The sequence below is a fragment of the Rissa tridactyla genome, chromosome 1, assembly GCF_028500815.1.
Source record: "Rissa tridactyla isolate bRisTri1 chromosome 1, bRisTri1.patW.cur.20221130, whole genome shotgun sequence".
NCBI classification, from domain to species: domain Eukaryota; kingdom Metazoa; phylum Chordata; class Aves; order Charadriiformes; family Laridae; genus Rissa; species Rissa tridactyla.
Window position 1 is genome coordinate 142246725 of NC_071466.1, and position 13158 is coordinate 142259882.

Below are 13158 nucleotides of genomic sequence, written 5' to 3' on the forward strand. Positions count from 1 at the left end.
GTTTCTGAGTCTGTAGCTCCAAAGGCGAGCCTCAGTCTTGAACCGAAGACCAGGCTTTATACAACGTAAGTATATATTCACAGCGGTCTGCTCTTCTGCAGAGTGCTGCCTTCCCCAGCAGGAGAGCACAGGGAGCAGGCAGAGGCTGGAGTCCTCACCTCATCTTTGCCCGAGGGGTATTTCCAGTTTGAAGGCGAAATCCCACAGTTGCAGTTCGCTGCAGCTATATCACACAGTCCTGCGTGGTCCGGTTCAGGGTCAGCTTACGCACACACACTCACCCGTGGAAATGAGGGCTGAGCATCAGTCAGGCAGGTCAAAAACCGTGCGGCTTGAGTTCTACAGGGTTTTCTCCAGCTACTAAGAGGCTGTGGCTCTAGCCCTACGTGCGAGAGCTACCTAGTTCGGGAGCTTCTTTCCGCATACTGATTTTATACCTGTTAGTCTGCTGATTATACCAAAATTTTCCCTGAGTATCTTACCGTAACTGAAAAGAAAAACTGGTTGTTGAAACTACTTATTCTTAAGATAAGGAAGTTCTTCTCTTTTAGTGTAAATGGCCATTTCATATCAAAATACACCACTGATTTATCCTCCAGTACCAAACTGAGCTCTTAAATATGTAGGGCTTAGTAATATTCTCCTTTTCTTTAGGAAAGACTGATGCATAACAAGGAAACTAGGGTTTGCAGCTCTTTTTTTTTTTTTTTTTTTTTTTTAACACACACACATCCACCCCCCTCACCCCCAACCCTCCCCATAGTGGGCAGATACAAATTCTCTCTCTCCTTTTTTTTTCCCCCTGGGCTTTGTTCAGTTCAGAGATGTTGGTGCCAACAGCTGAGAAAAAGATGTAAGTGCACCTGGATAAACAAGTGAAGGGGAACCAAGCAAGAACGCGAATCACTCTGACACTAAATTGCACTTCGTTCCTTTCCATGGGTCTCACAAAGTACGGGCAGTGCCTGCTGAACAATCCCAGCTGACGTTTGTTTGTTCACAGTAGATGCACAGCAGTTCCAAGAGACAGACAGATCCCTCATAACAGCACAGGGGCTCACAATGGCAAAGGTATTCAGAGTACTGACTCCAGCAGCCCTTTTGTGAGAGTGGACACTAGACACCTCTGAATTTCTGGACTTAGCACTGATTGGAAACGTACATCCTCAGCCATCAATCTAATCCAACTCCCAGACGCTGACGCAGAGTGAAATAGATGTTGGAGCAGCAAAAACAAAGTCGCGGGCTTGGTGTGCATGATTCATGCAGCTCAGCCCTATCTCCCTCTCCCATTACTGACACAATGACCAGCTGCTGGAGGCCAGGAGGCACTTGGGAAGCAAGCACCTCTTAGGGCTCTGCACCCACTGAAGCGTATGGCAGGGCACGCAGTATCTGGCTGCTGTCTTGTGGCTGAGAAGCTTCCTCAGCCCACAGACCCACTGATCACTTGGCCCAGAGACAGGCAAGAGACACACAAGCAGTTGAGGCTGTATCTGCGTCCCTGGAAGTAGGCGGTCCTCAGTCCTCAAGCAGCAGAGCTGGTCACAAGGTAGATGAAGCATGGATACCACCAAGGCTCCGGGTTGAATCATCTCAACCGCTTAATTTTTTGAAGGATAAGCAGATGAGTGTGATGTTTGGCACTTTCTAAGTGTCTAAGCAGTGGTCTAAGCAGAGAAGGGGAAGCTTAGGCCACAGAAAAGTCAATGTGTTTTGCACAAAAGTGTTTTTTTTCCCCTGCCTTTAAATTCTCCTGGAAGCCAGCCACCTCTCCAAATGCTCTCTAGTAGCCAGACGCCACAGGTACTACAATTTAAGTCCAAGAAAGAACATTTTGAAGGACCCAGAAGGGGTGTTAAGTAAGTCGGCAGAGACACTGCAATGGATACTGAGTCAAAAATGTCATTACATGCACGCATATTCATATGAGTGAGTTTTTTTATTTTTCTGTGTGAGCTCCTCCTGCAACACTGGGCTCAGGCAGGAGCTACCGCCTCCGGGGGTCAGTAAGTAGTAGGTAGAATCCACGTGGGGGTGTGTGACCACTACAGCAGTTGCTTTCCCAATAAACCTCTGTTCCAGGGACTTCTACCGAACCTGTTGTCTGTGCTTTGCTAAGCATTGGAAAACAGATGATAAGAACATGGTGGCATCGGCAGTGATAAGTGAGGTCTTTCCCTCTCCAGGAGAGCTGAAGCTCTAGCCAGTGGTGCTCTCTAAGTACCAACACCAGGTGCAGACTGATTGTCTCCAACTCTGCTTTTTTTGTATCAGCAAGGACAGACACTGCCAGAGGTAAGGACAAGGGGGAGAAGAGACATTTGCAAAGAAAGCTGCAGCATCTGCAAGGCTGTTTTAAAAAAAAGTTTCAGAGAAAGCTGTATTCTGGCAAAAATCCCGTTCTGCAGAGTTGGGCTCTGCATTGCTCCTGGGCTGCTGAGGAAACTGAACGAAGAGAAGGACAAAGCACCTGTTGAAACAAAGATGCAGAAAGAGGGAGAAAGTGACTCCTGGAATGAAGCCAACCTCAGCGCAGCCACTTCTGTCACTGCACTGAGCACTGGTAATGCTAACTGCTGCGCTGAATTTATGCGTTCATTCCGGTCCTATTAAGCTGCACGTGAAGCGTGGAGCAGGCTTTCAGCAGCCTGCCTCGCTGGCGCATCTCCTCGGCGCGTTATGGAGAGAGCTCGCTCTCAACCAAAAGAACGTGCAATGCTTGTGTCTTTGCCTCACAGAGGGAACTTGCCCAGGCTTCAGGGTTACTCTGGAACTTCGAAGCTGAGATTTAAACGCACTTTCCAAATCCCTCCCTTTAAACAACCGCAAATCCCAGCCTTGCTGCAGGGCATGGTGGTTGGGAGAACTTTCAGGACTGTGGCCAAATCCAGGCCTTCAATCCCCACACCCCTCCCAGATCTTCCTACTCCTAAACCTGACATTGTGCTTAGCCATCACGCTCTCACAGCCGGCGCTAGCCAGTTTGTGGAGACCTACCTGTCTATACAGGGACTCAGCACTGCCTCGCTTGAGGATCCCAGATCACGAGCTGGAGATCCTTAAATCATGAGGTTTGATTTTAAAAAGCAGTCATTTTGTTTAATTTCCACATACCCTTTGGCTGTTGAATTGCCCCTGCATCTCCTTGTCATGTGACAAAGACCCTGCTCACTCTCCAGTAGCTCATTAGTGGGGAACGTTCAGCCCCGGTGCACCATCCTTGCCTGACAATTCATGTTTGGATTGTCCTGTGCAAGATCCAGCTTCACAGGAGGTACAGAAACTAAAATTACTCCCCTCCCTCTTCCTATGGTAGGATGATGGAAGCTAATCTGTGAGACACACAGCAGAGTAGCTTTAGTTTGTATCCACGTAAAGTGCAGAATCAGCCAAGGCCCTATTGCTCAGCTACATCTGTGTGCAGTAGGTGATGCTCAGTGGCATCAGTCTCCACGCAGGGCAAGGAGTCCTCCCCCCATACTGATGGCTGCAGGACGCTGCTGGAATGGAATCCGGTGCTGGAAGAAACGAAGAGCAGGTGCACAGTTCAGCTACACTCCTTTCTATAACAGCACTCTCCTCCAAGGTAATCCTCTGTCATGGAGTCCAAACACACACCTGTCCTGGTTTGAGGTAAAACAGAACCAACTTTCTGATTTGTAATTTTACTTTTTAGCTGGGCCTCGTTTAACTGACTAAAGTCTGAAATTAACAGCTTATTATTAACAGTTCAGAAACTGTTCGCTCTCAGAGTGATAAGACCTGATTATACCAAGGCATGGTACGCACAGAGGCTCTTGCTTATACTTATTGTTATAACAACAAAGGTCAGCTAACTTCGCTGTTTGCCCCGTCAGAGGGTCAGAAGCGGAAAAGTGTAGAGGGGTCCCACCTGCAGGGAGGAGCAGACAGGACAGGTGACCCAAAACTGACCAACAGGGTATTCCATCCCATCTGCCCCATGCTTGGTATAAAAGCTGAGGGATCAAAGGGTCCGTTCTCTTTCTTCAATGGCCAATGTCCGAGGAGGACCCTGTCTGTTCCTCTGCCTTTGATCCCCATCCAAGCATTCCTGACTCCAGATCCGGAATCCAGCTCCTGTCCGTTGCTGACTCCAGTCTGGGACTTTCCCTGTGTCTGCTGGTGACACGATCGTCATGCTGGGAGCTGGATATGGTTTTGTATACATTGTATACTTTTTTTTAATTTTATTTTATTATTATTTATTATTTCATTATTGAGTATTATTTTCATTAAAGTAGTTTAGTTCTTTTTCTAAACTCGTAAATCTCCTTATCTCTTCCTCTCCTCCCTTTGGAGGGGCGGGGGAGGGGCCATCTGTCGTTCTGATCGGCCAATCCGGCCAAAACCACGACACCACCACAGTACCCAGATTTGTGACTAATATTTTATTTTCATTCCTTTACAAGCAAGAAAATCCCTGGATTAAAACAATCAGAATTAATCAGATACCCCAAAGAATTCACCAGGAAATGGCTGTCAGGATGACCAGAATTTCTTGGGCTGGGTTTAGTCCTGAAATCCAACTTCAGATCTGCCTCAGCACCAATATCCCAAGCACACTGAGATACGACTTTCCAGGTGACACATGTCCCATCATATCAGAAGCAATAATGCAGCTGCCCTGCTGTCCTACGGCATCGCGCACTAGTGGGATCCCTGTGGGCTGAAACAGTGGACAGTAAAGGAGCAGATCAAGTCCTTGGAGAAATGAAAGCAGGGAGAGGGAGTAACCCAGAGAGAAAATAACATGACCCAAATTACGAACTCTGAGATGCTAACAGCTAGGGATCCCACACTCCCACGAAGGGCTCTAAAGTGTTTCTCTGGTTTGATCTAATGCCCTTGTTTTACAGCCCCTCCCCAGGAAGAGGTGGGACTCTCCATACCCAAACAGGGTAAGCTGAAACTAGCACCGTGAATTCTGCTTGGAAGTTCTTCTGGAACAGTGCAAACCATCTATGAGCACTGTCATTCAGCTGACAGGAAGATTCAGGCACTATACCAGCCCAGATAGCCCTGCAGAGTGTCCCTGTTAATCACTTCATGTCCTGCCTACAGAGCAATACAGCAAAGACTACATTAAACGGTAAACAGAAGAGACTAAAGTCCCCGGAGGCCTAGGGAATTCTAGATGTAGTCCTAGACGAAGGGAGCATGCTGTATCAGAGATACACAGGGCTCCTCTGGGACAAGAAAGAGGTGGGTGGGTTGCAGAGGAAACGTCACCAGGCTGCCAGGTCTGTACTGGGGCTGAGGAAGGGACTCACACCTACCTCAGATGCAGAAGACATTATAATCAGCCAGGGCCTGCTCCTCTGCAACAGGACATGAGAGACCTAAGTTATCCTTGCACAGAACCAAGCGCAAACACCCAGACAGACTTGGCACCCCATGGTTCCACACTCACCTGGATGGTAGTAGTCATAGACCCTGACATGGCCTGGCTTCAGGTTGGTCACCCCAACCTCCCGCTCCAGATGCAGAACACATGTCTCGGACTTATGGCTCAGCTGGGGAAGAAAAGCAAATAACAGCTCACTTACGAGCTCTTCTTTTTATTCCTCATCTAAATTTGATCCTACTGACAGACAATAACAGCTCTGTTGAGTCAAAGACAGGACTTCAAGATGAATCTTTAATATCCTGCTCTGCTAGCCCAGTCCTTGACTCCCCACAGAGCTCTGCCACTGTCCTCCGCTCCTGCAGCGTCTCTAGTACAACACGCACATACCTTGTCCAAGTAGAGGGCAACACCTCCTTGTGTTTTCTCAGTTCTTCTCACAGGGTGCCAATGCTGCAGCTAGGACGGGACAGCAGAGGAAGCAACTTAGTTGGGTCTTTTGAAAACCAAGTGTGAGTCATCCCAACAAGGTTCATCTAAGCGTGAGTGGGCAGATTCTCATTCACTCACTTCCAAACTTATTTTGTGCTCTTAGCCCTTCAAGCTGATCTCCCCGCAGGACTACTCAGCTCCTGCAAAACCCAAGGACAGGAACCTAGGCTACTTAGCTGTCAAGGATATGCTGAGTTAATTGAGCCGGAAGGATCACCATCCTCAAGGCACAAAGAGAGAGTAAGTGTTCATGTTTGTTGTGTGGCAGAGGGGAAGGGATGGTGAGATTGCTCGAGAGACAGGCAACACCTTCCTATGCAACCTCCCCCTCTCCTTGGGCATGGATGGTCCCGCTGACACCACATCATCACCCTAATTCCAAGCTTCTTACAGGCATCCCGGATCCTGGAGCCAGGACGAATCCAGACAGTAGGGATATCTCCACGATCACCATGTTGGAAGTGGATCTCTTCCCAGTGTACCTGGGGGAAAAGGCCAAAAAGACAGTCTCTCCCAGCCCAGCCAGGACCAGGGCTGAAGCAGTCACTGGTCCCTCTCGCAGGAGGCAGATGATGGCTGCGCTGCTCTGAGTATCCCCAACCTGAGGTGACTACGTACACTCCTCTCCCTAGCAAGAACCAAAGCCCTTGGAAACATTTCCCCGTCCCCAAAGACACTTGTACCCTTCCTTCTCCATCTGCCATCTGGACCTTCTGCTGAAACTGCCCGGTGTCTCCATTGCAGCCAAGAAGCACCCCTCATCTCTCCAGCCATGCCTGACTTTCCTTCCCAAGTGGAGCTGTGTCCTTATAGTCACCTGACATTGACATAGACAGTAACGGAGTGTGTATCATCTTCCGTGCAATTGACTGGCTCAGTTTTCACTCGCACAGCAAAGGATGTGGAGACCTGTGGGGAGGGCACGTTGTACCTCAGCACCATCTGCAGGGAGAGAGAAGACGACAGAATAAGACATGGATAATTAGTTCAATATCATCATCACACCTTTTTTTTTCACTGACTAGACTAATCTTCAAGATATGGACTCCAGACAGTGACTGGATAAACCATACACAATGAGCACACTCATCACTCAGATTGGAAACCTTCCATGATCCTTCCAGCTGGGGCTCCTTCTCCTCGCCCTTCCCCTTGAGACTGTGAGAGTTAGGCCCACGGTAGTGGGATCACTGTGCAGACTTCCATCCTCCAATGCCCTGAGAACCGTGGAAGCACCATTGTCCTCACATTTGGACATGTTATGTCTCTTGAGTCTCCTTCGGCACACAGGTTCATTGCATTGGCAACAGGCTGCGATTAAAACCTAGTTAATGCACATTTCTTTGCATAGAGCAGCAACGGAGACTTTTGGCTTTGATAAGATAATGAGCAAAGGGTTGCCACAGCAGGGTCTGTGGGAAGGGGGCTACCTACTTGGGTAAAGACACAACAGCTGCCCTGGGCCTCCACCAAGAACTTCCCCAGGACTTCTGTCAGTGCCGCCTCCTGCACCAACAGCCGGTTCTGGTAGGAGACTTGGAACTTCCTCTCAAAGCCTCTCTGGGACTTCACCCTCACTTCTGCAGCCCCTTGTGTGCTGTGTGTCAGTGCTGCGTACTTAGCCAAGGCCTGCAAAGCGACTACTGTGTCCTGAAAAGGAAGAAACAATTATATTTGCGCATTTCCTTTGCGGCTCCGAGACCCAAAGACACTTGGGTCCTCGCCACTGTGAGGACCTCCGTATACTAGGGCTCCTCTCCTCAAAGCCTTCATGCTGTTATTTTCACACTTGCATATATTGCGCAGAGGTTCTTTTTCTCAAGCCACAACGCCTTCCCTGTCTGTGAGTTACCTGTGTTGAGGCAAACCCTCCATAGGCATTCTGCTGCCTTGTGAGCCAGGCCACGATGCCAGACGCTGTGGTGAGATCAGACCCTGTGCTATTGGACTTGGAGAGCAGGGCCAGGAGGACATAGGCTGTCAGCTCCACATCCACAGACTGTGTCTCCGACAAAGGGCTGGTGCTGGGCCTTGGCTTGGATGGGGTCTGACTCCAGTGGATCTGCCCACCTGGGAAAGGAAAAGAGTAGATGACATTGAGGGATGTCAGGAAAGAAATCCTGAAGGCCTAGGAGTCACAGTGGCTTGTGTATGCAAAGACCATTGAGTAAATACCTCGTGGCTGGGTCATCACGTCACTGGGTGAACTGCAATCCCATGTATTTTGCAATACCCAACACTCCATATTTATGCATTTGAAGACCCATTTGCCGAGGTGATACGCAAAAACTAATATGCCAGTAATCTGCATACATGTTACCTCCCAGATGTCCAACTTCTCCATCGCCCTGTTTGCCAGGTCCACTAATTATCTGATACTAGCTAGCTACCCACTAGCCAGTCCTGGGGGCCAGGGACTAACAAGAAGTGGGGCAGCTCGCCAGCTTGCTTCCCTCTCTGGCACTTTGCAGTCCTGCCTAAAAAAGCCCGCTTCTCTCAGAGCCCAACCTCTACTGCAGGTATTAGAAAAGTATGAGAGGTTTGAAGGAAATCAGCACCCACACTACAGTATGGCCAGCACATACCTTGATTTCATAGACTGGATGTCTAAAAAGTCTCTTTGGTGAAGGACAGGATTTAAGACCTAAAGGGTAAGGACCATAGTCCTTCTAGGTTGCATGTAACCAAAGGCTCGGAAAGGTTGCTCGTCCCTTCTCTGACGTTCACCTGGCACTGAGATTCCCGTACCTGCTCTGATCGCCTTTCGATCAAGCTTATCAAGTAGCTCTTGTGTGCGTTGAGAGTCCTTAGCCAGGGCAAAGGTGTAGGCCAGCAGGGCTTGGGTGTAAGTGCTGGCAGCTGTGGGAACAGAAGGAGCGATGCAGCCCAGAGCCTTGCGCACCACCGTACTCTGCAGAGAAGAGTTGCACAGATGTTGGTCACACACAGGCACACGTGAGGCAGGTAAACGCTGAGGTACACAAGCAGAAGGATGCGTTAGCATACGCCAGCGCGAAAAGTACCCCACACCAAGGTGTCTCCGTGCTTGAGCCTCAGCTCTTCTGTCTGTACCAGTGCAGCACCAGTAAGCAGGGTCTCCTTGGTGCAAGGTGCTTCATAGGCACCCCCCTGAGCTAGTCATGGGTTTCATCAGTGCTCTCTCAGTGAAACGAACACCTTTACTGCTGCAATAACACCCCCGTGTCATACTTTCCAAGTCCAAACATGACAAGAGCAACAACACACAATTGCAAATGCTTACACCCAGCCTACTGACCGAGATCACTGTGTTCAGTTCCCCTCCAAGGTGCCTGACAAGGTCACCAGGATTTCCAGTTTCCCCTGGAACACCAGTACTGTTGTCGGCAGGGAACAGCAAACCCACTGGGTCTCAGCAGCATTGTATTCCAGCATTCAGCTATGCTATTCCAAACACGAGCCAAAGGCTCGCAGTGGTTGCCTGTCCCATATGTGTGCAACTACAGCACTTCATGTTTTCCCCTCTTCCAGTGGCCTCTTGGTTAAGTAAAGCAAGGATCCCACAAGGGCTACATTTAAGATTTATTCTGACACGCAACATTCTCCTCACCTCTTTCCCTTCTATGAAAGAGAAAAAGTAACATCTGTGTCATCTTGTGCTCTCTAGGTGGTGTAGCAGTATTGGTAGATGCAGCCACCAATTCTCAGAAACGCTGATAGTATCTGCTCATGGAGTATCAAGTGTTCCCAGGATCCAGATGATGTTTTTTGGTTGTTCTCTCTTGTTAAAGCCCAGCAGAAGCAGTAAGCTAAGCTTCCATCATTTCAGAAGTCCTACTTTTCTATTTGCCCTTAAATGTAACTGCAAGCAGCACAGTAACCTTTGTATTCTGTACCTGAATAGACATAAGTAGGAATTATATCTCATTTGCGAATTTGTTCAGAGGATCCTTTATTATTCCTTTTGTTTCTTAAATCTCTCACTCTCCCAGACAGTTATAATGGAGGTAGCATCACTAGTGTTTGTACAACTTCCAAAGTTCAAGTGAAAACACTTACTACCTGTGACGTGCTGACTGTTATCATCCATCTTCGTACCTTGTCTAGGAACAGTCAGACGTGTATCGTAACCCATGTGGCTGTCTTCTGGTGAAGACAAGAACTGAGAGTGCCACTCTGCTGGAAGTGTTTTCACACTTAGCGTGCTCACCCCACTGTTGACAACAGCAGTTCTAAGTGCATGCTGTACAGAAGTATTTTGCTTCCCTGGGAGCAGTCACGTGCCAGCTAAGAAACTGCTCCTCTACAACGCGCCATTTGTTTCTGCAGTCAACATAAATGATCTGTTCTGTTTCAAGAGACCCATTTCCAACACAGAGTCGGGGTAGAGGGCTGTTTGTCTCTGCCTAGACTTTTTGTCATACAAACCATGCTTTAATATGAGTTCATTCAGAACACTGTAAAATATCTCCAACCTTTTCTCTGCATTTTAACCCCTAATGACTTTCACGGGCCTTTTAGGTATGCTTGTAAGGGAAAGCAGGATCTGTTCTGAACATCTTGAGTGCGTTAGCCCTTGCAGGACATCCTCAAACTCTTTCTCAGGATTTTGACCTCCCATGATTGCGTATTCTTTGTAAAATAATTTATAACCCACTCAAGGATTATATACTCTTCTGGGTGCTATGACAAGTTTTGTGTTTCCCACTTCATATGCCCACAGACCTACTCAGCAAATTCCTTCACTGCAGCTAGGATAAGTCCTGTGAGACTTATATTTTTACGTATTTGTTGTTACTTGTGAGTGTCTCCCATTGTCATGACCATTTTATTTAAAAACAATGGTTTATGCATGCGTGTCCAATTGAATAACTGTCTGGTTACTTTCACATCAACAAATCTACTGATGCAATGAAGCATTCCTCACTTCACGGACAATCCTTTCTGAGCTAACAGCACTGTTGTCATCTTCTCTGGAGCATGAGGAATTTACGAAGTCTCCTAACTTGTGGTAACCTAGATTTTCTCACCACTGTCAGAGCACTAAGTCATCCTCTGTGGATTTATTCAGGACAGAGTGGCTTCTACTAGCTCATCATGCAAATTGCTTTGAGGTCTTGTTTATCTCCCTTTCAGGATTTTACTCGTGGATTTGGTGCACACTTTGGTCTCTCTGCTTTCCTTCCCAAATGACAAAACTGGTTCTTAAGACCTACAACAAACTCTTGGTTCATTTTCTACCAGGATGAAGGTCCTTGTCCTTTTGTTTCCTTCTGCTGCAGAGCACGGTAGGTGTCAAATATTTGTCATCCAGTTTCGTGAAAAGCCTCCTCCACAAAAGTCAGCCAAAACTCAGACAGTTCATAGAATTACTAAATGATAGAATAACTCAGATTGGAAGGGACCTCAGAAGGTCTCTAATCCAACCTCCTGTTCAAAGCAGGGTTAGCTATGAGATCAGACCAGGTTGCTCAGGGTTTTATCCAGTCAGGTCTTGAAAACTTCCGATGATGGAGAAAACTAAACCTCTCTAGGCAACCTGTTCCAACACTTAATTGTCCTCATGGCGAAAGAAGGTCACCTAAAGGATATCTGTTACCAGAAAGACGGTTAATGTACATCTGTCTCGCTTTTTTCCCTAAAGCCATTGCTTTCAGTTGCAATGAAAAGTACTGCTCTTTCACTTGTTTTTCTTATTTCCAGAGAATTTTGCTTCTCAAAGTCTATTGCAATAGCATTTCTCCATCAAGTTGACTACGTTTTTTTTAACTGCCAGTACTACAGAGTAATTAGTTATGATCTTTAGCACTTATAAGAATGCCCTCTTGTTATTACTTAGATGCGCAATTCCAACTGCCCTGATTCACAACATGTGTCCCCTACAGCACTCCTTTCTCAAACTTCCACGGTCTGGGAAGCTAACGCATATCGAAAATGTCATTATGGCTATTTAATTGACTGTGAGAGCAGCTACACCAACCTCTTCTCCCCAACTACTCACCACTGGCTCTCAGCTCTGTATAGTACAAAAGGTCACTAGGAGTGGGGGGAGGATGGGGTGGGAGGCGAATGAGGAGCGGTAATGAGCAGCCAAAGCCTGGGAAATGGGCATAGTATCTAGCCGTGAACTCCAATGGCTCCCTGTAGTCTAACCTCACCTTCTCCCCTGCCAGCGATGTCCTCCTCAAGGGATACTTGAGACTTTTCCCTGAGAAGTGATAAGTTCTTCCTCTCCCATCCTATTACTTTCTCCACAAGTTTCTCCCAGACGCTCTGTTGCCTGCCTCAGTGACACCACTAAGCTCTTCAAGATTCAGATCTTAAGGGAAGACCATGGCAAAGAATCCCAATATTTACCTCTGGTGTCTCTCCTGCCTCCAAGTATGCAGCAGTGATGTAGGCAGCCAAGAGGACTTCCCCATCCACACCTCCCTACAAAAAGTATAAACATCCAAAAAGCTGGGAAAGTTAATACACAAAGACCTGAAGCTTTGCAGTAAAGGTCCCACCTATCCCTTGCTTCCTCCCACACAAGAAAGCAGAACAACACAGGAAAGTGAACTAAAACAATTACCAGTAGATTTGGCAAGAACTGCTTTGAGTTGTCCTTCAAGGTGCTCTGGCTCCTACCTTCATGGCCGTGTGAAAAAGTTGGCCCACATTTCTGAAGCAACCATTGGGAAGCTGGTGGGACTCCAGCCAGGTGAGAGCGGCTTGGATTGTCCTGTTGTCCAGAAAAATGTATGGCTTGGCTTGGACAAAGCATTTAACCACAAATGCAGTCAGCCTGGTTGGGAGGAGAACAGAAAAGAGACATGAGAGAGGGAAAAGAGCAAAGCAAAAAGAGACAGAGTGAATGAGAGAGAGGGAAGAATGAGCAGAAAGAAAGAATCTAAGTAGAAGTTGAGGAAAAAGAGAAAAAGTGGGAGTTTGAAACTGGTGGGTCTCTCCTCACCTATTGTTCTGCTATTCCTTGTTTGCTAGTCCAAGGATAGCTCATTCCAAGGACAGCTGCATACCCCTGGGGTGCCCTAGCCTGCAAAGTATCTGGAACACTTTGGGTTCAATAGGACAGAAAGGATTCAATGTTGGAAGCAGAAAGCTGCCCACCTCTAGGCTTTTAGACAGCAGGTAGACAGCAGGGAGAGAGCCCAGGGCTTACCAAGTATTACCGTACTCATCCTTAGTACCAAATTCACTGTAGGAACCATCAGGGTGTTGATACTGCAACTGTATCTGGTACCCTGGGAAGCCAGATAGGACATTAGTGCTCAGAATGGTATTTACAGTGAAATCACTGGGCAGGGAATGGAGTGATG

At 47.5% G+C, this 13158-nt stretch overlaps 1 protein-coding gene across 1 annotated transcript in view; it reads right to left on the reverse strand.

Annotated features, from left to right (window-relative positions):
• Positions 1-5301: 5301 nt before the first annotated feature.
• The window catches only part of LOC128902233 (alpha-2-macroglobulin-like protein 1), a 28133-nt gene continuing 20276 nt past the window's right edge, over positions 5302-13158 (reverse strand). The window contains exons 24-34 of the mRNA XM_054184803.1: positions 13002-13083; positions 12470-12626; positions 12197-12271; positions 8609-8771; positions 7713-7930; positions 7295-7510; positions 6678-6802; positions 6252-6342; positions 5759-5827; positions 5435-5537; positions 5302-5342 (exon numbers count right to left, since the gene is read on the reverse strand). Of these exons, the coding sequence (XP_054040778.1) occupies positions 5302-5342; positions 5435-5537; positions 5759-5827; positions 6252-6342; positions 6678-6802; positions 7295-7510; positions 7713-7930; positions 8609-8771; positions 12197-12271; positions 12470-12626; positions 13002-13083 (1340 nt within the window). The remainder of the gene's footprint in view (positions 5343-5434; positions 5538-5758; positions 5828-6251; positions 6343-6677; positions 6803-7294; positions 7511-7712; positions 7931-8608; positions 8772-12196; positions 12272-12469; positions 12627-13001; positions 13084-13158) is intronic.